The sequence below is a fragment of the Loxodonta africana genome, chromosome 2, assembly GCF_030014295.1.
Source record: "Loxodonta africana isolate mLoxAfr1 chromosome 2, mLoxAfr1.hap2, whole genome shotgun sequence".
Taxonomy (NCBI): Eukaryota; Metazoa; Chordata; class Mammalia; order Proboscidea; family Elephantidae; genus Loxodonta; species Loxodonta africana.
In genome coordinates, this window is record NC_087343.1 from 226,309,779 (window position 1) to 226,336,374 (window position 26,596).

At 44.1% G+C, this 26,596-nt stretch overlaps 2 protein-coding genes and 1 pseudogene across 3 annotated transcripts in view; 2 read left to right on the forward strand and 1 right to left on the reverse strand.

The window, feature by feature from the left end:
- The window catches only part of TSPEAR (thrombospondin type laminin G domain and EAR repeats), a 211,915-nt gene that overhangs the window by 143,655 nt on the left and 41,664 nt on the right, over positions 1 to 26,596 (reverse strand). The gene's annotated exons all lie outside the window — the stretch shown is intronic.
- LOC100662414 (keratin-associated protein 10-3-like) lies at positions 6,236 to 7,536 on the forward strand (annotated as a pseudogene).
- On the forward strand, positions 14,393 to 15,440 carry LOC100662692 (keratin-associated protein 10-12-like). Its single transcript, XM_064279549.1, has one exon. It carries the CDS (start codon positions 14,592 to 14,594, stop codon positions 15,438 to 15,440), a length of 849 nt encoding a protein of 282 aa, XP_064135619.1. The 5' UTR covers positions 14,393 to 14,591.

The window sequence follows — 26,596 nt, forward strand, 5'->3', positions numbered from 1 at the left end:
TTTAAAAGCCTGGAAAGTCTAATAAAAATAAAGACATTAAAAATGGAAAAAGGACTATGCCCACAGATTCAGAGGTTATTTTGTTTTTAAGTATAAGGAAATAGTACATTTATCCTGAAATTTGAAAATATAAATGAAATGTACTACATTCTAAAAAATATAAATTGTCAATAGTGACTAACAAAAATAAAAATTTTAATACAATGATATCCAAAGACGATATTGAAAAGGTATTCAAAGAGAGGGAGAGAGAGAAACTGACGGTAGGCTAATTTTGTTCATGAATATAAAGGAGGAGATTCTAAATAAAATGTTAACAAGTTTAATATGGAACTACATTTAAAGAATAATAAGTCATTATCAAGTAGACTTTATCTCTGAATGCAAGTTAGAAAAGTTATTAATTAACTAATAAATAGAATCATAGAAGACATAAGTACTCTCGACAGATTAAAGAAAAGAATATAAAATTCAACTCATTGTGAACTTAAAAACCCAAAGCAAAATTCTTGGTGAACTAGGAATGGAAAGGAACTTCATGAATTTTATCAAGAGTCTACTACACACCAGTAAACATCAGACGGGTGGCATCCATTAAAGTTGGAACAAGGCAAGAAGACCTACTGTCATCAGTTCTTATCCAATGTTGTATTAGGAACCATTGCCAATGGTATAAGAAAGTAAAATAAAATGAAAGCGCATATTTGGAAAGGAAGTAATAAAATGTGCATGAATTGCAGATGACATGGTTGCCTGCCACACTGGTTCCTTGTCTTTTATTCCCCTCCCTGAATCTCCTCTCTAGCTGCCCTACTGCTCTATCAATTCTACTCTCACTCAGATGCCCAGAGATTTCACTGTTTCTTTCTAATCAATTGATCTCCCACTGAATCGACCTTGCCAGCCCCCAAAATTTCCATGATCCCACGGCAGTAAACCTCCAGTGAGAGCTGGGCCTCGGACTTGGATCAAGTGAAAGGTGGAATCCATGGAAGAGTCATGGTTAAACAATGGCAATTTCAAAGACATTTTGGACAATGGTGACCTAGTCCAGACACCAAGGAGAAGGGAGCTATATAAAAGGGCATGGATCAGAAATAACAAATAAAAGAGATGAAGAATTCATAATACTCATTAGATTAAGCTGGATCCCAGAGACAACTGTGGATCAAGGAGGATTAGGGAAAAGCGAAGAAAATTATTATATATGCTCCTGGGCTAGTCCTAGAACCCAGAGTCGGATTTCTCAAATCCTGTTAGCCTCAAGACCACACTCTTTCCTTGTCTCCAATCCACAAAATACAACTCTTTCACAGGAGCCAGTTCTCTGTGAGGTCAGGTGGGAGCAGCATGATGAAATGGTACCATTTATCACCATGAGATAAATGAGTCAAAATTCTTGGGTTCCAGTCTCAGGTTTGCCATTCATCAACTGTCCTCTTTCATAGATTATTTAACTTCCTTCAGCATGTGTTTCTGCATCTGTTAAAATGGGCTGCAAAGGAGCAGCTTTCATGGTGGATGACTGAAAAGAGATCAGGCTGTGACCATGCTTGTCCGAAAAGTAAACCACCATAAACAATTTATATAGTATGAGAGTTATTTTAAGGAGCCCTGACGGCACTGGGTTTTGGGTAGTGGTGCAATGGTTAAGTGCTTATTCGCACTTCAGATTGAAAGGCTCAATGAGTTACAACCATAGAAAGTAAAATATGACACACCTACAGAAATAAAAAAAATGACATTGCACTCCAACACCCATTCCTGATTAAAAAACTCTCAATAAAATAAGAATAAAAGGGAAATTCCTTAACATAATAAAGGGAATCTATACTGCGAAGAATGGGAATTCCAGAACACTTAATTGTGCTCATGAGGAACCTTTATATAGCTCAAGAGGCAGTTGTTTGGACGGAACAAGGGGATACTGATTGGTTTAAAGTCAGGAAAGGTGTGCGTCAGGGTTGTATTCTTTCACCATACCTATTTAATCTGTATGCTGAACAAATAATACAAGAAGCTGGACTCTATGAAGAAGAACAGGGCATCAGGATTGGAGGAAGACTCATTTACAACCTGTGTTATGCAGATGACACAACCTTGCTTGCTGAAAATGAAGAGGACCTGAAGCACTTACTAATGAAGATCAAAGACCACAGCCTTCAGTATGGACTGTACCTCAACATAAAGAAAACAAAAATCCTCACAACTGGACCAATGAGCAACATCATGATAAACGGAGAAAAGATTGAAATTGTTGAGGATTTCATTTTACTTGGATACACAATCAATAGCCATGGAAGCAGCAGTCTTTCAAGTCAAAAGACACATTGCATTGGGCAAATCTGCTGCAAAGGACCTCTTCAAAGTGTTGAAGAGCAAAGATGTCACCTTGAAGACTAAGGTGCACCTGACCCAACCAATGGTATTTTCAATCACATCATATGCATGTGAAAGCTGGACAATGAATAAGGAAGACCGAAGAAGAGTTGACGCCTTTGAGTTGTGGTGTTTGTGAAGAATATTGAATATACCATGGACTGCCAAAAGAACGAACAAATGTGTCTTGGAAGAAGTGCAGCCAGAATGCTCCTTAGAGGCAAGGATGGCGAGGCTGCATCTTACATACTTTGGATATGTTGTCAGGAGGGATCAGTCCCTGGAGAAGGACATGATGCTTGGCAGAGTACAGGGTCAGCAGAAAAGAGGAAGACCCTCAACGAGGTGGATTGACACAGTGGTTGCAACAATGAGCTCAAGCATAACAACGATTGTAAGGATGGTGCAGGACCAGGCAGTGTTTCATTCTGTTGTGCATAGGGTTGCTATGAGTCGGAACCAACTCGATGGCACCTAACAACAACAACATACAAAACCAAGAGCCAACATCATTCTCAACAGAGAGAGGCTGAAAGTTCTTAAGAATGGGAACAAAACAAGGGCGCCTTTTATCACTACTTTTATTTAACTTTGTTCTGGAAGTCCTAGGTAGAGCAATAAGGCAAGAAAAAGAAATAACAGGCATCCTGGAAATGGAGAAGTAAAACTATCCCTATTTGCAGATGATATGATACTGTACATGTGAACCCCAAAGATTCCACAAGAAAACTACTAGAACTAATAGAAGGATTCAACAGAGTAGCAGGATACAAGATCAACATACAAAAATCTGTTGGTTTCCTATACACCAACAAAGAACTTCGAAAAGGAAATCAGGAAAGCAGTACTATTTATAATAGCCCGGAAAAGATAAAATACTCAGGAATAAGTCTAACCAGGGATGTAAAAGACACAAACGAAACTACAAAACACTACTGCAAGAAACCAAAAAAGACCTACATAAATGGAAAAACATACCAGGCTTATGGATAGGAAGACTCAACATTGTGAAAATATCAATTCTACCCAAAATGATCTACAGATATAATGCAATCCTGATCCAAATACCACCAGCATTATTTAAAGAGATGGAAAAACTAATCACCAACTTTATATGGAAAGGAAAGAGGCCCCAGATAGGCAAAGCATTATTGAAGAAAAGAACAAAGCAGGAGGCCTCACACTACCTGATCTAAAAACCTACTATACAGCCACAGTAGTCAAAACAGCCTGGTACTGGAACAATGACAGACACCTATGCCAGTAGAACAGAATCAAGAATGCAGACATAAATTCATTCACCTATGGTCAGATGATCTTTGACAAAAGACTAAACAACAACAACAAAAACCCAAGTCTGTTGCTGTTGATTCAATTCTGACTCAGTGACCCTATAGAACAGAGTAGAACTGCCCCATGAGGTTTCCAAAGAGTGGCTGGCAGATTTAAACTGTCAATCTTTTGGTTAGTAGCTGTACCTCTTAACCACCGCACCACCAGAGTTCCTGACAAAGGGCTAAGGTCCATTAAATGGTACTGGAAAAACTGGATGCTCATCTATGAAAAAAGAAACAGAACCCATACCTCACATCACACACAAAAACTAACTCAAAATAAATCAAAGACCTAAATATTAAGCCTAAAACAATAATGATCTTGGAAAAAAAAATAGGGACAACACCAGGGGCCCTAATACATGGCATAAATACAATACAAACCATAACTAACAATGCACAAACGCCAGAAGATAAACTAGTGCCCATCAACAGATAAATGGATAAATGAATTATGGTACATACCCTCAAAGGAATACTATGCAACGATAAAGAACAATGATGAATCCATGAAACGCCTCACGATATGGATGAATCTGGAGGGTATTATGTTGAGTGAAATAAGTCAATCACAAAAAAAAAATATTGTATGAGACCACTGTTATAAAAACCCAGGAAAATGTTTACACACAGAAAAAAACAATCTTTGATTGTTATGAGGGAGGGGAGGGATGGGGAGAAGAAATCTCCAACTAGACAGTAGAAGAGTGTTAACTTTGGTGAAGGGAATTACAACACACAATATAGGGAATATCAGCACAACTTCACCAAGGGGAAGTCATAGAAGCTTCCTAGACACATTCAAACACCTTGAGGGAATGAGTTACTGAGAATGAGGACTGAGGACCATGGTCTCAGGGGACATCTAGATCAATTGGCATAACATAGTTCATAAAGAAAATGTTCTACATCCTACTGTAGGGAGTAGCGTATGGCTTGCAATAGGCCATCTAAGATACATCTATTGGTCCCATCCCATCCACAGCAAAGGAGAATGAAGAAAACCAGACACAAGGAAAGTATTAGCCCAAAGGACTAATGAACCACATGAACCACGGCCTTCACCAGCCTGGTCCCAGAAGAACTAGATGGTACCTGATTATCACCACATACAGCCCCGACAGGGATCAAAATAGAGGGTCCAGACAGAGTGGGAGAAAGATGTAGAACAAAATTCAAATTCACACACACACACAAAAAGAACAGACTTACTGGTCTGAAAGAGGCTGGAGGAACCACTGAGACTATGGCCTGTGGACACCTTGCTAATTCAGAACCAAAGCCACTCCTGAAGCCCGCCTTTCAGTCAAAGATCAGACAGGCCTATAAAACAAATAATAACACACATGAAGAATGCACTTCTGAGTTCAGTCAAATATATGAGATGAAGTGGGCAACACTACCCAAAAACAAATATGAGAAGGCAGGAAGGGACAGGAAAACTGGATGAAGGGACAGAAGGATCCTGGAGTGGTAAAGGAAAGAGGGAGAGTGCTGACACAATGTGAGACTTGCAACCAATGTCTCAAAACAATTAGTGCACAAATTTTTGAATGAGAAAAAAAAAATCCTGTGATTTCTTTTGGGACAAAGCCAAGGTACTGTTAGTATTTCTCTGATTTATAGCCTATAGTTTGAATGGAAGAAATATTAAAACTTAGTTAGAAGTTAGAAGAAAATATTAAAATTTAGTTAGAATAGAAGAAAATATTAAAATTTAGTTAGAAGTTAGTGAAAATAAAGATGGAGATTTTTCCTCTATCCAAAAAAACAGACATTACAGAACAGAATAAAAGAAAACCAAAAAGTTCTACAGAGTTAAGAAAGGGAGAAAGACAAACTATAAAGAAATGATAAGTGGTCAGTGTCAAACTTTGATCAACAATGCTGGTCACCACAAGAAAAAAAGAATGGAAGAATGTTTCATAGTTATGAGAAAACCATGGTTTAAAACAAGAATTCTATACCCAGCCAAACTGTCATACAAAGTATCACATAGTGTGTATGACACATGTTCAGATATAAAATGAATCTTAAAATGAAAAGCCTGTTTCCACACAGAAAAAAAATACTTGACCTTTTACTATGGCAAAATGAAAAGGGAAAGAAATCCAGAATATGGCTTGAAATACAAGAAAGAGAGGTATCTGAGTGGGTCACAGAAGACCTGAAGAAAGCTAAAAAGAGACAAATGCTAACCCACTGGATATGGAATCTCTGAACATTTTCCTTAAAGAAACACAGGTGATATGAGGGGGAGGGAGACTGCTTTCTACTACCTAATCCTCTGTACCAGTTGTATTTTTTACGATATGCAAGTTTTATTACATACCTATATTTTTAAAAGCTTAAAAGAAATTTAAAAATATATTTAAAGCCCTTAACACAGGATAGATGGAACCAGAATACATCACTTTGGAAAAGTATTCACCTCTAAAACCTCAGCTCAGCAGAAGCTTGGCTTAAATATTTTTCTGCAACTTTTCAGGGGCCAAAAAAAAAAAAAAAAACAGATGGACAAAATAAAGTTTTGCAACACACTCAAAGTTTTATGAGTGAAAAACTAATTGTAGAAAATAAGCAGCACTAATGAGGTTCTCCAGTAACTGGCTCTAAACAACAAGGAAAGGAGAGGCTTGTTGAGCCTTTTGTAGGGACAATACAAGGCAGAGAGGGATATAAAAGCCCTGACAGCCCAGAGCTACTCACTCACTCACTCACTCACTCACTCACTCACTCACTCACTCACTCACTCACTCACAACCTCGACCCATCTCACCTCCTCCCACCCCCACCATGGCTGACACCTGCTGCTCCAGGGCCTGTGTTCCAGCTGCGTCCACCATGTCCATCTGCTCCAGTGACAGGAGCTATGGCAGCCGTATCTGCCTGCCCAGCGCTTACACTGGCTCTTCCTGGGAGGTGCACGACTGCCCTGAGAGCTGCTGTGAGCCTCCCTGCTGCACCTCTGCTTGCTGCCAGCCCACCTGTGCCCCCACCAGCTGCATCCCCACTGTCTGCCAGTCCACCTGCTGCACCCCCACCTGCTGCACCCAGGCCCCTGCACCCCTGTGAGCTGCATGTCCACAGGCCGGGTAGCCTGTGAGTCCAGCCCCTGCCAATCAGTCTGCACCAGCTCTCGTGAGCCTTCTTGCTGCCAGCTGTCTAGCTGCCAGCCTGCATGCTGCACACCCTCCCCCTGCCAGCAAGCCTGCTGCGTGCCTGTGTGCTACAAGCCGGTCTACTGCAAGCCCATAAGCTGTGTGCCTGTCTGCTGAGGGGCTGCTCCCTGCCCGGCCCCTGCCTGTGGTGCCTACTGCTGCAGACCCTCTTCCTCTGTGTCACTCATCTGCCAGCCAGTATGCAGGCCTGCTTGCTGTGTGCCCGCCTCCTCCTGCTGTGCCCCGCCTCATGCTGCCAGCCCAGCTGCTGCCGCCCAGCCTCCTGTGTGACCCACGTCTGCCCCCCCGTGTGCTCCTGTCCATCCTGCTGCGGCCCCTCGTCTGGCCAGAAGGCCTGCTGCCGAGTGGGTGCCCCTCCGCCCTCAGGGCCAGCTGGGCCCCAGGGTCCCTCAGCGGAGGAGCTGAGCTCGCAGACACCAGCATTTAGCCTCCTCAAGAGTTTAAATCCCCAGAAAGGTCACTCACAGGCTCTTTGTGACACCAGAAATGCAAGTGACACCCTTGCTCCCCAGTCACGACCACAGTCGCCCCACAACCTGAGCACAGATCTGGGACACTGTGCTGGCCCCGTGCCCGGCCCCGCCCTGTTCCCGCCCCTGCATCTGTCCCATCCCAAGCGAACACCCGTCTTTCTGGCCTAATAAACGTCCTTTTTTTTTTTTTTTTTCCCACATCTATATGCCTCCTTTTCTTCTCTGAGAGTGGTGGCGGCAGAGCCTGGGGGAGGTGGTGCATAAACATCAGGTCCACCGGGGATTCTGGGCACATTGTCTGGTGATCGTTCATGAGAAAAGAACCAGGAGAGCACAAGAGTCCGGGAACCTGGAGTAAATTAGGGCAGCCACCTCCTCTCCTGGCTGAAGTCCCAACTAACCATATGCTCCCCTTGCTGACCCTCCCCTACCAACCCCCTTGCCCACATACACACGTGTACCACCCCCAGCTGCCACACCCTCGGGTTCACCACCGCATCCACGCCTGGCTTCCCTTCCCCTACTGCTTCCAGCAACTGGCTAAGCACAGCAGGGGTCCTAGAGCAGGGTCATCCTGTTGAAAACAGGTCTCCTCACAGGCCCTCTTTGCTCAAGGACACCCCATGGACCTGCCTGAGGCCTTTTCAGAGTGGAGCTGTGGTCTGAGGTTCTCCTTAGCCAACCCTCCTCCCTTCCCCTCTCCTTTCACAAGTGTCAGACCTGCATTGCTGTTTTGGCCTCTTCGCACTTTCTCCTGCTCCCTCCGCCTTTACCTTTCATGGACATTTCCCCCCAGCAAATTTCTTGCATATCTAACCCTGTCTTGGTATCTGCTTCTTGGTGGACCCAAACTGACTTGTGCGCTGTTAACTTTTGTACCACTAGAAAAGCAAGATTTGGAAAATAAAACACTGCCTCCAAACAAAACTGCGACCCAACGCTCAATCAATACCTTTACACGGAAAAAGTTACATCACCTTTTTGTTGCCTTGAGATTACTTCAGTCTATTCTGAGAAATTTGGCAATCTCTTCATTTGCATGTATCTCAGTTAAAAAAAAATAATAACCTTATCTACTTGTTATTGTGGGTATCACATTTTCTGGCAGTCTTTAAAGAACTCAGTTGTTAAAAATAGATAGATACAGCATTATAATTGTTACTCCGAAAATGAGTACGTGCTTCATCAATATCAAGTTATGACCTGATGGTCTGATTCCACGCTTTTCTACATAAGCAATAACTTTTCGTTTTAATGCTGAATTGTATTGAAATTATTCGAAAACACTTTGGACTACAACTAAACTCAATGCCTATAGTAGCAAATGGTCTATAAGTAGACTGCTGAGCCAAGTTAACACCTGGGCAGGCAACAATATCTAAGCAATTATATAAAAAGCAAATATGTCACTTTGATGACTAAGGTGTGTCTGACTCAAGCCATGGTCTTTTTGATTGCCTCTTATGCATGTAAAAGTTGGATCTGAAAAAGGAAGAAAAACATTGATGCATTTGAATTGTAGTGCTGCAAAGAATATTGAAAATACCGTGGACTGCCAGAAAAATGAACAAATTAGTCTTAGAAAAATGCAACCAGAATGTTCGTTAGTAGCTAAGATGGTTAGACTTCAACTAGCTTACTTTGGACATGTTGGCAGGAAAGACTGATCGCTGGAAAAGGATATCACGTTTGATTAGGTAGAAGGTCAGTGAAAATCGGGGAAACTCTCAATGAGATGGACTGACAGAATATACAATGTGTACAATGACAACAATGAACTCAAACATACCAACAATCATGAAGATGATGCAGGACCAGGAAATGTTTTGTACTGTTATACATAAGGTCACCATGGGTGGGAGCCAACTTGATGGCCACAATTAACAACAAGCAATTATAAGATCATGCCTATTGTGGGTCATAACCTGTGGGAAACTGCATCAACGGTCCAATTTTTCATCCCTTCCTGTGGCTTTGCTGCCCGTCCTATGGGAGGTGCAACACATTTCCCCACCCCTTGATTCAGAGTTTGGTCATGAGGTTTGCTTTGGCCAGTGGTATATCAGCAAACATAATGCAAATAGAGGCTTAAAAGCATTTGTGTAATTGGGCATGTTCTGCCTTGCCGTCACCATCAGAACATGCCAGAGTTCACCTGCTGGAAGATGAGAGATGTATGGAGCAGAGCCAAGTCACTCAGGTCATTCTAGCTGAGGCTATTCTAGATCAGCTAACAGCCTGCTAAGCCCAGACACGTGAGCAAACCCACGCACAATCAGCAGAGCTGCCTCACCAACCACCTTAAAGATGCAGGCAATGAATGCTCACAGTTTATGCCACTGAGGTTTGTGAGCTTTTGGATACACACAACAATTTCATAGTTGCTAAAACATGACAATGTGTGCATCTTAGAACTGATAACATATGGTATGTACTTCCAATGCAGTGCAGTAACTAAGAAAATTGGGCAACGAGAAAAGAGTAGGAAAAATATAATAAAGCCAGAGGACACGAGGCCAAAAATGCTTACCAGGAAACCTTGTATACTTGTTATCTTAGGGCACACATTGTCCTCAGAATTTTCTAACAGCCAAGAAGCAGAGGAGATAAATGAGATGAACCATGAGATAAGTCACACTCTTTGATGGCCAGTGCCTGAGCTAGGCTGAGAATATGAGAAACATGTTTTCATGGCGTCTGCTAAGAGGACCCTGTGTGAACAGGGTTATACCTCCACCATCCTCTTGCCCCTGGGGCCTGTGGCAATGCCTAGTCTCACAAAGAGAGTGCCCTACCCAAGCTCCATAGCTGCACTCTCTGAACCCAAGGATCATGATCCACCTTGAAAGTAACAATAGCACTATCAGGGAGAAGCCCTGGCAACACAAGCCCAGAAGTCAGAGAGATCTAGGGAACAATACAGCCTATGTGTGGATTAGCACCATGAGTGTCCTACTAACTGGCCCATGGTGGCAGCCCTCATTCAGGAGTCTGGCTCTGGAGATGCCAGCCAATCTTCACAAGTGAGTTAAAAATCCAGCATCGATACCCAGCAAAATTACACTTCAAAATGAAAGTGAAATAGAGACTCTCAGGCATACAAAAGCTGAAAGAATTCACTGGCAGACCTGAACTACAAGAATTTTTAAAAAGAAGTCCAGGCAGAAAGAAAATATTGAATGAAAATGTGGATGGATCTATAAAAATACAGATGTATAAAAATATACAAAAATATATAGCACCGGAAATAGTACATGGGTAAATACACAAAATTTCTTTCTTATTATATAAGTCCATTTAAAAGATAGACTGTTTAAACAAAACTAATACCAATGTATTGTGGCATTTAAAACATAAGTAAAAATCAAATGTATAACAACAACAGCACAAAGGTTTGGAGGGAAGAAATGGGAATATACTGTTGTAAGGCTCTTATACAATACGATATTGGTATAGTATCACTTGAAGATAGGCTGTAATAAGTTAGAAATACATACTAGATACTATAAATACACAGTATCTACTACATATACTAAAAATATGTACTATAAACCCTAAAATACAAAACAGAGTATGTTAAAGTACAAAACAAAGTTATAGCTAATAAGCCAACAAAAGAAAAAATATGCAATAATAAAAAATATTCAATTAATTGAAAAGAGAGAGAAAGAGGGGGAAAACACACAAGAGAAACAGAAAACATAGTAAAATCATAGATTTAAACCCAACCAAATTAATAAACACATTAAATGTAAATGGTCTAAATATCTTGATTAAAGGGTAGAGATTAGCAAATCAGGTAAATTAGCAAGACTCAGCTATATGCTGCCTATATAAACACATTTTGAATATAAAGACAAAAATAGGTTAAAAATGAAAAGACGGGTAAAAATATACTGTGATAACATTAATCAAAAGAAAGCTTCGGCAGCCACTTTAATATCAGACAAGGTATATTTCAGAGCAAAGAATTATGCAATGGATAAAGAGGGTTATTCCACGTGATAAATGGGTCAATTAACTGCGAAAACACAACAATCCTAAATGTTTCTGCACCTAATAACAGACCTTCAAAATACCTGAAGCAAAAGTGATTGAACTATAAGAAAAAATAGACAAATCCATCATTATAGTCAGAGATTTCAATATTTCTTTCTCAACAACTTATGGAACAAGTAGGTATAAAATCAGGAAGGATATAGACTATTTGAGCAGCACTATGAACCAGCTTGACCTATTCAACGTTGAAAGAACACTCCACCCAACAACAGAATATCCCGTCTTTCCAAATCTATTCAAAACATTTTTTTAATTTTTATTTTACTTTAAGTGAAAATTTACAAATCAGTCTCTCATACAAAAATTTATACTCACCTTGCTATATAGTCCTAATATCTCTCCTCCCAAAAAAATAATTTTTTTTAATGAGACAGCACATTACTTCCCTCCACTTTCTCTTTTCGAGTCCATTCTGCCAGCTTCTGACCCCCTCCACCCTCCCATCCCCACTCCAGACAGAAGATGCCAACATAGTCTCATGTGTCTACTTGATTCATGAAGCTCAGTCTTCACCAGTATCATTTTCTATGCCATTGTCCAATTCCTGTCCGAAGAGTTGGTTTTGGAAATGGCTCCTGTCTGGGGCTAACAGAAGGTGTGGGGACCATGGCCCCCAGGGTCCTTCTAGTCTCAGTCAGACCATTAAGTCTGGTCTTTTTAGGAGAATTTGGGGACTGCATCCCACTGCTCTCCTGCTCCCCCAGGGGTTCTCTGTTTTGTTCCCTGTCAGGGCAGTCATCGGTTGTAGCTGGGCACCATCTAGTTCTTCTGGTCTCAGGCTGATGTAGTCTCTGGTTTGTGTGGCCCTTTCTGTCCCTTGGGTTCATAATTACATTGTCTTTGGTATTCTTCATTCTCCTTTGCTCTAGGTGGGTTGAGACCAATTGATACATCTTAGATGGCTGCTTGCTAGCATTTAAGACCCCAGAAGCCACTCTCCAAAGTGGGATGCAGAATGTTATCTTAATAGATTTTATTATGCCAATTGACTTAGATGTCCCCTGAAACCATAGTCCCCAAACCCCTGCCCCACTATGCTGGCCTTAGAAGCATTCAGTTTATTCAGGAAACTTCTTTGCTTTTGGTTGAGTCCAGTTGTGCTGACCTCTCCCGTATTATGTGTTGCCTTCCCCTTCACCTTAAACAGTTCTTATCTACTCTCTAATTAATGAAAACCCCTTTCCCTCCCTCCCTCCCTCTTTCCCTCCCTCCCTCCCTCCCTCCTTCCCTCCCCTCCTCGTAACCATCAAAGAATATTTTCTTCTCTGTTTAAACTATTTCCCGAGTTCTTATAATAATGGTCTTATACAATATTTGTCCTTTTGCAACTGACTCACTCAGCATAATGCCTTCCAAATTCCTCCATATTATGAAATGTTTCATGGATTCATCATTGTTCTGCATTAATGTGTAGTATTCCACTGTGTGAATATACCACAATTTATTTATCCATTCATCTGTTGATGGGCATCTTGGTTGCTTCCATGTTTTTGCTATTGTAAACGGTGTTGCAATGAACATGGGTGTGCATGTATCTGTTCCTGTAAAGACTCTTATGTCTCTAGGATATATTCCAAGGAGTAGGATTACTAGATCGTATGGTAGTTCTATTTCTAGCTTTTTAAGGAAGTGCCAAATCGATTTCCAAAGTGGTTGTACCATTTTACATTCCCACCAGCAGTGTAGAAGTGTTCCAGTCTCTCCACAACCTCTCCAACGTTTATTATTGTGTGTTTTTTGGATTAATGCCAGCCTTGTTGGAGTGAGATGGAATCTCATTGGCATTCAAAACATTTACTATCTTTTGGGCTACAAAACAAGTCTTAATCAATTTAAAAGGGTTCAAATCACAAAATGTATATTATCTGACCATGATGGAATTAAATTAGAAACCAACAACAGAAAGATCTCTGGAAAATCCTCAAGTATTTAGAAACTATATAGCACACTTCTAAAACACCCATGACTCAAAGAAAAAAGGAAAGGGGAAATTAGAAAATATTTCAAACTGTATGAAAATGAAAACACAGCATATCAAAATTTGTTGGATACTGCTAAAACAATACTATAGAGAAATTTATAGCACTAAACACCTGTATTAGAAAAAAGGACAGTTTTCAAACCAATTGCCAGTTTCCACCTTAAGAAACTGGGGGTGGGAGGGGAGAGGGTGAGAGCAAATTAATCCCAAAGAAGAAAGGAAATAACAAAGATCAGAGTGGAAATCAATGAAACAGAAAAAAAAAAAAAACTAGAGAAAATCAATAAAACCTAAGCCTAGTTTCTTAAGAAGATTGATAAAATTGATCAATTTTATCTAACCAGACTGACTAGCAAAAGAAAGACTAATTACCACTATCAAGAATGAGAGAGGTGACATCATCAGAGTTGAGAGATATTAAAAGTATAATGAAAGAACATTATGAACAACTTTGTGCTGATAAATTTGACAATTTAGGTGAAATGGCCTTATAAAGTGTTAGGACAGAAGACAAGGGTATTAGTGCACAGCTAGGGACCTCCGCTTTCCCACGTGGGAAATGCTGCCACAGGACTGTCCTGCCCTTACGTGTTTGCCACCTGCACTAAAGCCCTCAGGGGAACTTCCTGCACCAAAGAGTGGTCTGGTGAGTCACTTCTAGAAGCCTGTTAGCCCTCATGCCCTCTTTGACCTGGGTTTCTCTACTCTGGTACCCTAGACAAACCCAGAGCCCTCAAAAACGGCATACACAGGGTCCATCCCAGGGGTCCCACCCAAGGATGGTTGGGATGAGGATGGATGGATTTCTTGTGCAGTCAACACAGCACCCATCCAGACACCCTATAAGGGAGACCCTATTTGCAGACCTACAGCCTTTCTTCCCGAACTTTATATTTTGGAGCCAAACATAGGTTAGGATGGGTCAACAACACCCCAAAATACACTTAGTTTTACAAGGAGAGCAACACGTCATAGAAACAAAACACTAAACTGGCATTAATGAGAGCCCTCTAGACTCCAAACAACAACAAGGAAGGGAGGCTTGTTGAGCCTCCTGCTGGGACAGCAAACAGCCTAGAGATATAAAAGCCCTGAAAGCCCAGAGCTCCTCACATACTCACACACTCACTCACTCACTCACTCATTCACGCCTTCCTCCCATCTTACCTCCTCCCACCCCACCATGGCTGACACCTGCTGCTCTGGGGCCTGTGTTCCAGCTGCGTCCACCATGTCCATCTGCTCCAGCGACAGGAGCTATGGCAGCCGAATCTGCCTGCCCAGCGCTTACACTGGCTCTTCCTGGGAGGTGGACGACTGCCCTGAGAGCTACTGCGAGCCCCCCTGCTGCACCTCTACTTGCTGCCAGCCCACCTGCTGTTCCCCCACCAGCTGTGCCCCCACCTGCTGTGCCCCAACCCCCTGTCTAACCCTCATCTGCACCCCTGTGAGCTGTGTGTTCAGCCCCTGCAGCCAGGTGGCCTGTGGGTCCAGTCCCTGCAGCCAGGCAGCCTGTGGGTCCAGCTCCTGCCAATCAGTCTGCACCAGCTCCTGTGAACCCTCCTGTTGCCAGCAGTCTAGCTGCCAGCCTGCATGCTGCACGCCCTCCCCCTGCCAGCAGGCCTGCTGTGTACCTGTCTGCTGCAAGCCCATCCACTCTGACACCTCCCCCTGCCCAGCTCCCTCATGCTGCCAGCAGCCTAGCTGCCAGCCCACGTGCTGCACGACCTCTCCCTGCCAGCAGGCCTGCTGTGTGCCCGTCTGCTGCAAGCCCGTCTGCTACAAGCCCATCTGCTGTGTGCCAGTGTGCTGTGGGGCCTCCCCCTGTGAGACCCCTGCCTCTGCCCCCTCCTGCTGCAAACCCTCTTCCAGTGTGTCCCTCATATGCCACCCTGTGTGCAAGCCCACCTGCTGTGTGCCCATCTCCTCCTGCTGTGCCCCCACCTCCTCCTGTGTGTCCCTGCTATGTCGCCCCATGTGCCCCCACCCAGCCCGCCGTGGCCCCTCGTCTGGCCAGAAGTCCTGCTGCTAACTGGCTCAATCTTCTATCACTTGCAAGCTATTGTCTTTGCTCTGGGCATGATCCTGTACTCTCAGGGGCCCTGGATCCCCCTCTGCCACCGGGCAGCTCATAGCCCATGCCATCGCCAGTCTTCATCCTGTCAAATTCTGAGCCCCCTCTCCATTGATGACTTCCTCTAGGGACAACTGCAGGACCCCAGGAACCCCCTCTCCAGGGTTGGTTGTTTGCATCTGATTTGGCAAAAAGGTCAATTGCCATAATCAATAAAATGTTTGTCGTCAGAAATATGGACCTATTCATGTTTTCACCTCCTCCTCTGGCTTCCCTGACTACCCCAAATCTGGGCCATGGCCTGCTGTCTGGGGGAGGCCAAATGACAAAGGTGTAGTCTAAATTCCAAGTTCAAAGCACTTGAGAGACAAAGGGTTGTGCTAGAAGATGCCATCCAGGGGACCTCTGCTTCCCCTCTCTACACCCAGGGACCCCATCCTCCCAGAGAGCAGGGAAGGGGAGGGAAGGGAGGGGGCCAATGCTGAGCTCCTGTGTCAACTTGTCCATGCCCATGCCCCTCTCGTCCAAGTGGAAAATGTTTGGTCACGGATCTGAGAGTAGCAAGGACTGTGCTGACCTCCTGGCACGTAACCTGGAACAGCAGGCCTTGAACAGAAGGGCCCAAGCAGAGTAGGGAGGGCAGCATGCTGTGTCCAGACACAGAGCTTCAGGACCACCCCTGTACGTTCAGAAGCATCACCAAGTTCACGTGGGCCCCAAGAGGGACTCAGGGTCAGCTCAGACATCATTCTTCCTATCCAGAGTGGGAGAGGCACAGAGTAAAGACACCACGCAACAGTGGGGGAAGATGAGGCTGCAGTCTCAGTGGACCACTAGCGCTAAAGAGTCAAGTGGGCACCAAGTCAGACTGGCCAGGTTGCCATCTGGGCACCCCAAGGCCAGACCAGATGAGGCCGATCAAAGCAGAAGCACATCAGAGGCTGGGCAGTCGAGAGCAAGAACACGGGGCACTTCCCTAGGGAGGCTAGGGGTGTGTCCATAAGCTCCACCCCATCCCAGCTTAGCTCTGCCCCAGGGAAGAGGGGACAGAGTAAAAACCCCAAAAATGCTTCAGACAGGAAGTGGCTGAATCATAAACCTGCACTGACTGATAAATCCCTCTGTTTGCCTGAGTTTGTTCAAAACCTGTACCCATTACTTGTTTATTCAAGTTTTAAGAAAAATATGACCATTTCCATAGAGACACAGACAAAGGTCTTAACAGACTCTTCATAGTATCGTAGTTAAAATGACACATGAGAAGGTTCAACCTAAACCCCAATCAAAGATTTGAAAGGAACTGGGAGGTTGACAGAAAATAAACCTGTGTCTTTGAGCCGATTCCAACTTATGGTGATCCCATGTGTTACAGAGAGGAACTGCTCTTGGCGGTAATCTTTATAGAAGCAGATCACCAGGTCTTTCGTCCACAGAGCTGCCGAGTGGGCTTGAACTGCCAACGTTAAGTTAGAAGCCGATCACAAACCATTTGCGCCACCCAGGCTCTTTGACCCAACATGGAACTGAGCAATTCAAAACTCCAAGGACGCTGGTGTGGATGGCTGTGGCAAAGCTGGGGTATGTGGTCATTGCCACAACATGCTCACTGCCAGGGGTCCACAGTAGGAGAGCAGCTAGTACCTTCTGACAGTTCTCAAATGGAACGTCAGTCAGAAAGCATGAACCTGGCTCGGGCAGGTAAACGTGGCACATGCGCATGAGTTAATACCAAGGTGAAAGCAATTCAGAGTGCCCACACCATGTTGATGACTACTACGAGTATTTGTGCACACGAGATGACCAAATCGAGAAGTGAAGCCTGCCCCATCAACACGAAAAAAGCTGGTATGTCGGCGGGTTACAATGATTGGACTCTTCCTGTCTTATTTGTTGCCAGGAAACCAGATAACAGATGCCATAAGTCACAGAGAGTTAGGATAACACCATGCAGGATGTACAGAGGGGTGTCACAAACTAGCCCAGTGGTTTGGAGCTGACTCCCAATTCCAGCCTTTAAAGGGGTTGGAGAGACCAAGCAAAGGGAGGCTGGAGGTTAGAAAAGGATTTCTTTGGAGAGAGCTGAGCTGTGTCCCATTCTCCTCCTGAGAGAAAGAGGGGTTGGGCCATGTCAGCTCTTCACACCAGGATGGGGGAGAGGGCTTTCAGAGATCAGCAGGTGCGTGACCCACTCCCAATGTGAGATAGCCAGGTCCAGGGTTCAATCTGCCTGAGATGTTGAAGGGCTGGGTCTGGACTGGACGCTCCGGGGGAGAATGGGTGGTGTGCTCCCTGAGGTCCAACAGACTGGTGTGGACTCCCCAGGAGAGAGGATTGGGGCTGATTCAGGTCCTGGGAGAGACACCTAGAAGAAAGACAGGCCTCCACAGAAAGAATGACACACCTGGCAGGAGTAGAGACTTCTTTGGCCTTGTTGAGGAGCTGCAGGGCAGAGGGGTCCATGGAGAAGAGCCCATGAGAGGAAGAATAGGCTTCAAAGACCACCGAGACAGAGAAAAAAAAGGAGCCCAGCCCAAAACAGCACCAATCAAGAGGAAAATTTTCTCTTTCTTTCCCTTTTCTTCTCTTTGCCCCCCTCCACAACCACCTTCAAGGGTTGGAGCTGTGATTGACCAGACAAGAGAGGAAGGGTAAAATTCAGAGGCTTTGAGAGATAAAGATGATAAGTTTCCTGTTGTTGCCCTAAAAAATGACCACAATTTTTGTGGCTTAAAACGACACAAGTTTATTATCTTATAATTATGGAGGTCAAAAGTCCAAACTGAGTATCATGGAGCTAAAATCAAGGTGTTAGCAGGGCTGGGTCCTTCTGGAGGCTTCAAGAGAGAATCTGTTCCTTGCCTCTTCCAGCTTCTAGAGGCTGCCCACATTCCTTGGCTTGTGGCCCTTTCCTCTGTCTTCAAAGCCAGCAGCCCAGCATATTCTCCAAAATTGCATTGCCTTCAACTCCTGTAGCCAAGTCTCCTCTGCCTCCCTCTTATGAGGACATTTATGATTGAATTTAGAGCCCACCTAGATAAGCCAAGATCATCTTGTCATTTCAAGATCCTTCATATCTAAGAGAATAAAAATACCTAGGAATAAATTAAGCCAGGGATCTGAAAAACTCATACAATGAAAATTACAAAATGTTGCTGAAAGACACTAAAAAAAAAAAAAAAAAAAACTAAAGAAGACCCAAATAGATGAAAGCACATTTCATGTTTATGGATTGGAAGACTTAATATAGTCAAGATGTCAGTACTACCCAAAACGAGCTATAGATTCAATGTAATACTGATTCAAATCCCAACAGCATTTTTTATGGAAATGGAAAAACTAATTCTTAACTTTATATGGAATGGCAAGGGGCCCCAAATAACCACAGCAATCTTGAAGAAGAAGAACAAGGTAGGAGGCCTCACACTTCCTGACTTCAAAACGTATTACCCAGCTACAGTAATCAAAAGAGCCTGGTATTGGTTTAACGATACACACGTAGATCCATGGGATAGAATCAAAAACTCAGAAATAAATCCATACATCTATGGCCAACAGATTTTCGCCAAGGGTGCTAAGTTCGTTCACTGGGGAAGGAACAGTCTCTTCAATGAATGGTGCTGGCAAAATGGATTTCCGCATGCAGAAAAAATGAAGCAAGATCCATACCTCATACCATATGTAGAAACTAATTCAAAATGGATCAAAGTCCTAAATGTTAAATCTAAAACCATAAAGTTCTTGGAAGGAAATATCGGAGGGAAGCTCTGGGACCTAATTTTTTTCAATGATAGATTATCAAACCCAACAATGAATACACAAGAAGTAGAAGATAAAATAGATAATCGAGACCTCATAAAAATTAAATAATTATCTTCATCAAAGACTTTATCAAAAGAGTAAAAAAAACCTACTAGGAAAAAATCTTTGGGAACAATATATCTGATAAGGGTCTAATACCTAAAATGTATATCAGACTTCTACAACTTAACAACAGAAAAACAAATAATCCAATCAAAAAATGAGCAAAGGACATGAATAGACATTTCACTAAAGGTGATATTCAAATAGCCAAAAAACATCTTTAGCCATCAGAGAGATGCAAATCAAAACTACAATGAGATACCATTTCACTCCCACTAGGATGACTAAGATAAAAAAACAACAACGGAAAATAACAAATGTTGGCAAGGATGTGTGGAAATTGGAACCCTTATCTATGGCTGGTGGGAATGCAAAATTGTACAGCCACTGTAGAAAACAGTATGGGAGTTCCTCAAAAAATTAAAAATAGAACTACCACATGACTCATCATCGCACTGCTAGGAATATACCCAAGGAACCTGAAAGCAGTTACACAGAGATGTGTACACCATTGTTCATCGTAACACTATTCACAATAGCCAAAAGGTGGAAACAACATAAATGCCCATCAATGAATGAATGGATAAACAAAATGTGGTGCATACACGCAATGGAATACTACTCAGCCAGAAAGAGAAATGAAGGCCTGATACATGCTACAACATGGATGGAACTTGAAGACATTGTGTTGAGTGAAATAAGTCAACCACAAAAGGACAAGTACTATATGACCTCACTGACATAAAAAGACAAAGAAAGAAAAACATATAGAGACCAAAGTTTATTAGTGGTTATCAGGGGTGGGAGGGAGGGCAGAAGGGGGAGCTTTTGTTTATGGAACACTGAGTTCCTGTTTATGATGATGGAAAATTTGTATTGATTAAAGTTAATGCTTACACAGCCAATTAATGTAACTGTTGTTGACAAGTTGTACACCTGTAAAAATGTGAATTAGCAAATGATATATTTTTACCAAAAAAAAAAGCAGCTTCAGAGGCTGCTTATGTATAACCAAATACCTCATTGAATTTGGCTTCTTGGTTTGGAGGTTTAGGGTCCTACTTTCATGGGACATCCCAGGTAACTGACCTAATATTGTTTTTAGTGCTTCTGTTCTGTTCGTTTCATAGTGCCTAGGGTCTTAAAAGCTTACAAGTGGCCATCCACTCACCTGGAGCAGCAGAGAAGAGGAAGAATCAGGAATAGGAGAAGGAAATAGAATGTGTGTCTAATTGCTTCCATGAGACCTTTGCCATGAGACCAGAGCTGAGTGGTACCCAGCTACACACTACTGAACATTTTGATCAAAGATTCTATAGAAGAATCCTGGTCAAAATGGGGGGAAAATAAAGAACCTAATTTCAAATTCTCATGGAATCCATACTTCCTGGAGCTATTGAGGCTGGATGAACCCCCAAAACTATTGCATTGACATAATCTTTAAACCTTAAATCTTAAACCAAAAATAACCTCTGAAGTTTTCTTTAAACCAAACAGTAAATCAGCTTATTTGGTAAAGAATGTTTGCCTTGAACATCATGCTCTTTTGAACAACTATCCACATGGAATCAAACTGACAACAGCAATTCAAAAGGTCAAACAGAAAGCTTAGGAGCAGTGAGTTCATGATAACGGGGAAATAACAGTTCAGAAAAGGAGGGTGAGAGTGGTTGCACAGCTGGAGAACGTAATCGACGTCACTGAAACGTACACGTAGAAATTGATGAACTGGTGTGTGTTTTGCTGTGCATAATTCCAACAATAGTGAAAAAAAATTTAAATCCTTCACTTCTTCACATCTGCAAAGCCCCTTTTACTATTTAAGTCACACATTCACAGGTTCCAGGGATTAGGATGTGGATGTCTTTAGGACCTTCATTCAGCAACCACAGAAGTCAACCCCAAGCTTCTTTCCCATCAAGTTGGGAGGAGGAAGAGCTATACTTTTCTATGAAGTTTAAAGTTTTTAAACCAGGAGGGCCTGCTTATATTAACTGTTGAGCAGGAGACCTTTTGTCACGTAAAAGAGATCCGAGCAGAATGTCATGGGATTTGCCCTGAGTCGCACCTAGAGCAAGCTAAGAACTGACCTGGTAAATGGCTGTAAAGGACAATGTAAGACCAAGTGAAGCCACTGGGGATGACATTATGGTGTCAGGGTGATCACAAGGACCCTGCCCCAAGGAGCTCACTTGACAAACACCCACCTGGTAACAGATGCCTTTTCCATAAAAGGAACTTTCCAGAATCCTGAGGAGCTACTTCCCTGAGGAAGCAGTGTCGGGAAGAGTTACTAAAGAAAAAAACATTGAAAAAACTCAACAAGCACCACATTTCTGATATTTATTAGATCTTCAATGTCAGAAGCTACAAAGCCTGGTGATTCTTTGTGGGTGGTCTGGTGGCTGACCCTGGCTGTCAGCTTAGGTGACACCGGGTGGTGGCTTTTGTGACCTTACTGATGGAAGTCCCAATGGCCTTGCTGCAAAGGAGGCAGGTGGTCTAGGTAGGTCAGGACTCTGTCTAGACTGCCAGCCAGGGGCTCAGAAAGTCTGGCTTCTTCTGACCTCACATACCTAGGAGGGGTACCCTGGAGACACGAATTCAGCAGCAGGCAGGGGTGATACACATAACAGGTGTGCTACAGATGACAGGTGTGCAGACAAGGGTGGGGGAAGAGGGTTGGCAGGAGGGACCCACACACATGATAGGCTTGCATACGCCCACACAGTGGACTTACACACGCATTGTGGGCTTGCAGCCCATGGGCACATGGCAGGCCTCCCAGTAGGGGTTACGAACAGAGAAGGCTGGGCACCAGGAGGAGGCCTGGCCACAGGTCACAGGGCCACATGGTGACTGGCAGCCACAGGAGCAGCAGCTGGGGGCTCTGCAGGCAGACTGGTAGCCCAAAGAGCAACAGGTGTGGCAATGGTGCTGCGTGGCTGGGGTGCAAGGGGTGTGTATATGTGAGGTCATGGACAGAGGCTGGTCTAGAGGCTCCTTTCCATGGGGGCATTTATATCCAGATCCTACGAGCATCCTGGCAACATACCCATGCCATGGTCTTCCTCTCTAACTTGCTTCTCCAAGTTTCCCCAAGCCCAACTTGCCTTCCTTTGCTGTTTTCCCAGGAGGAGATCTAGGCTCTCAGGGCCTCATAGGACCAGACGACACCCGATCTCAGCTCAGGGCAGGACGCCTTTCCCACCTGACACCCCCACCCACACACAGAGGCAGCAGGCACCTCACGCTCAGCTTGACTCAAACAGCAATCAAGTCCATCTCCCTGAAACTTGTCCTCCCCACGCTTTCTCTCCCACTCCCCCAACAGCCCAGACCCAAACCCGAGGGTTACCCTGACTTCTCCTCACTCACTGCACAAGGTATCTGCTAACAAAACCCCCACACCCATTCCTCAGTAGCCGTTCAGGTCCAAGCATCCAACATCTTCCCCTTGGATTCTAACTCAAGCCCCCTAAGTCAGCTCCTGCCTCCATCTTGCCACCATCTCATGTCTACTTTTTGCACCATAGCCAGAGGGGCTGGATGAAAACCTGGATCAGGTCAGATGGCTCCAGACTCAGACCCCCTAGCTCCCCCAAGGGATGGTGATGCTGGTCCTCAGCGTGTCCTTCAAAGCCAAACGACCTGATCTGGTCCACTCGCACCCTCATCCTAGTACCCCAGACTGCAGGACCCCCACTGCTCCAGAATGTACCAGGTCCCACACGGTGTCCTTGTATGCACAGCTTCCTCTGCCTGGGACACCTTCCCCCACCAGCTCTCCTTTTGCCTTACCCAGGTGCCAGCTCAGCAGCCCTCTTTGAACAGGTCCCCACCCACCTGAACAGCCTGTCACTCTCTACCTGCTGAGCCTGTTTCCTTTACAGGACCCAGAGCCCTGTATTTCTTTATTTGCACATGTCTCCCACGTCATGAGCAAGAGACCTCGCTCATTCCCTGCTCTGTCACCAGCACACTGGCCACCACCCAAGGCATGTTTGTTGCGTGAACAAGTAAAATCTTCTATGGGTTACTATATGGCAGAGGTCAGCAAACTTTCTGCAAAGGGCAGATTGTAAATATTTTAGACTTTGCAAGTCACACAGTCTCTGTCGCAAATTCTTAACTCCTCCTGGTAGCACAAAAGCAGGCACAGATAACACACAAACTAATGTGTGTTGCTGCATTCCAGTAAAGCTTTATTTACACTGTGGAAAACAGAGTGGTGGTTCCTCAAAGGGTTAAAAATAGAATCACAAAATGATCTAGCAACTCCACTCCTAGATATATACCCAAAAGACCTGACAGTAGGAACACAAACAAATACTTTTACATCCACGTTCATTGCAGCACTATTAACAATAGGCAAATGTGGATAAACACATTGCGGTCTACCCATGCAATGGAATATGACTCAGCCATAAAAACAGTGGATTTTCCAATACACTCCACAACATGGATGAGCCTTGAAAATGCTATGCTGAGTGAAATAAGCCAGACAGAAGAGGACAAATATTATACGATCCCACTTACGTGAAATATCTAGAATAGGCAGATGCATAGAGACAGAAAGATCAGTGGTTGCCAGGGACTGGGGGAGGGAGGGAGGAGAGGGACTGTTTAATAACACAAGGTTCCTATCTGGGGAGATGAAAAAGCTGTAGAAACAAACAGTGGTACTGATTGTACAGCATCATGGGCATGATTGATGCCACTGGATTGTACACTTGAAAAGAGTTAAAATGGCAAATTTTATGTTGTGTCTATTTTACCACAATTAAAAAAAAATCAACTTTATTTATAGAAACAGGCAGTAGGTAGACTTGGTCCACAGGCCAGTTTGCCAACTTTAAGGTCTTCAGGTTTGAGGCTTAAGGTTTTCCTGTGCAAAATATAGCTTAGAATACATTATGGTCTCAAAATCTTAATTGATGGAGGGCAATGAAAAAGAGAACAGATACGGTGATTTGGGGCGAGTCAAGGGTGCTATGTGGACCAATAATGCTCTTGAGGAAATGACATGGAGTCCACACAGAGTCAGACCAGAAATCCTGTTTACGGACAGACATTGGTCTCAAAGCCAAGGTATTGGTGGTAGATGACAACCCAGGAAAATGCCCCCAGGAGAATGAGTGGCTGGGAGGAAACACATAGAAATCACCACAAGGAAGACAATAGTTGTGCTTCTGTGTTGTCTGGACACACACAGGCCCAGGATATAAAGGCTGTGCAGCAGCAGGAGCCTCCAGACCAGCTCCCACCTCTTCCCTGACACCTACCCTAGCCACACACACCCATCATGTGCCACGCCTGCTGCTCCACGGGCTACCAGTCTGCCTGCCCCCGGCTTCTGTGCTTTAAACCACTGTGCTGCACCCCTGCTGCCTGCCGCTCAGCCCCATGCTGCGGGAACTCCTGCTGCTGCTGCCCAGTGTCCTGCACGACTCTGCAGTGCCGGCCCATGTGGGGTGTGGCCAGCTCCTGCCAGTCACCCTGTGGGGCCCCCAGCTGCTACCCCTGTGGCTGTCAGCCCCCATGCAGCCCTGCAGCCTGTGGCCAGGCCTCCTCCTGTGGTCCAGCCTGCTGCGTGCCCAGCCCCTGCCAGGCAGCTTTCTGTGTGCCCGTGAGCTGCAAGTCTGCTGTTTGTGTGCCCGTGTGTGTGGCCTCCTCCTGCCAACCCTCCTGCTACTGCCAGCCCTCCTGCCCCACCCTCGTCTGCAGACCCATCTCCTGTGGCATTCCTGCCTGTTGCTGACGTTGTGTCTCCAAATCAGCCATTCCCAGCGTGGACAGATCTTCACCTATATCTCCTCCTGAAATGGGTCCTTGGTTGGCCTCTGTATTTTATACATGGGGCAGATGAAGGCACACTGTTTTCCATCAACTACTCCCTGAACTCTGGGACAACAAACCCCTCCAGTGGCAGAATGATCTGGATCCTTCTGACCCTACACATCCCATCAGGGACATCTTGGCTCCAAGGAGCTCTTTTCTGACCCCAGTAGGAAACCAAACCCCCACTTCAGCCAAATAAATCATACTTTCCCTATGCAACCTGTTCTGCTCTTTCATCTTCATGTGTTTGAAGTTCTTTCCTTGAAGGTACACACAAATTTAAGGACAACAGCCCCTTCTTAGAGAGCCCTCTTACCAATGGCTCAGTGGAATGTGAGGGGCCCTGGGTGGGGAAGCTTGAAATGCTATCCTCACACCTTCTCTTTGAGACTCACATTGTGGATGGAAGAAGGGTGGAGAAAAAATTCTCAACATCTGAGGGAGGGGTGGGATACAGAACTGAATCCAGAATCCTATGTAATACCTCAAAGGATTGCTACTACAGTGGAGAGGAAGGAAACTCCCACAAGAGCCACTACCAATACAAACCAGAGTTTTGCAGTCCAAGGAGGAGGGCCAGGAAGTCTGAGGGATCCTTACTCCCACACTTGAAGCACACAGGTCCTGCCTAAAATTGAGCCTGGACCAAATAGAGATCCTTTCTGGCTCCCAAAACCAGCCAAGCAAACACAGCTTAATAAGCAATGTCAATCTACCACTGGGAAAAACAAAATTTTGGAGGGAGACCCTTCTGTGTGGCAGGCAAGCAGGGATAGCTGAAAACTTAGGGTGGAGCAAAAACTCTGAGCTTCCCAGCCCTCACTCCAAGCACAGGCCAAAGGCAGCCCACTACTAGAGGAATTTGAAATCTTTGGCACACTGAAGGTAACCACAGTGACAACAAAATCCATACTCAAAAAATCCTTCAATGGGCTCATCATTAAACGTGACACAGCTGAAGAAAGAATCGGTGAATTTAAAGATAGGTAAATAGAAATTGCCCCAAATTAAAACACAAAGAGAAAAATGGGGAAAAAATAACAAAGCATTAAAGGGCTCTAAGACAATAACAAATCATCATTAATGCATGTCATTGGAGTCCCAGAAAGAGAAGAGAGAAAATGGGCAGAAGAAATATTTGAAGAGGAAAAACCTGAAATTTTTTCTAAAGTAATGAAGGACATAAAACCACACACCTTAAAAGTCCAGAGAACCCCGAGCAAGGTAAATATCCATTCCGTCCCACACAAAATGACCTAGACACATTATATTAAAATTGTTGAAAACCAAAGGTAAAGAGAAAATCTTGATAGCAGCCAGATAGAAAAAGATACCCTACATACAGAAAAATAAAGATAAGAATTATGTCAGACTTGTCATAAGAAATCATACAATCCAAAAGACAATGGAGT

Bases quoted from the DNA above. Each gene is read 5' to 3' on its own strand.
- LOC100662692 (XM_064279549.1), top strand. From the start codon at position 14,592: ATGGCTGACACCTGCTGCTCTGGGGCCTGTGTTCCAGCTGCGTCCACC.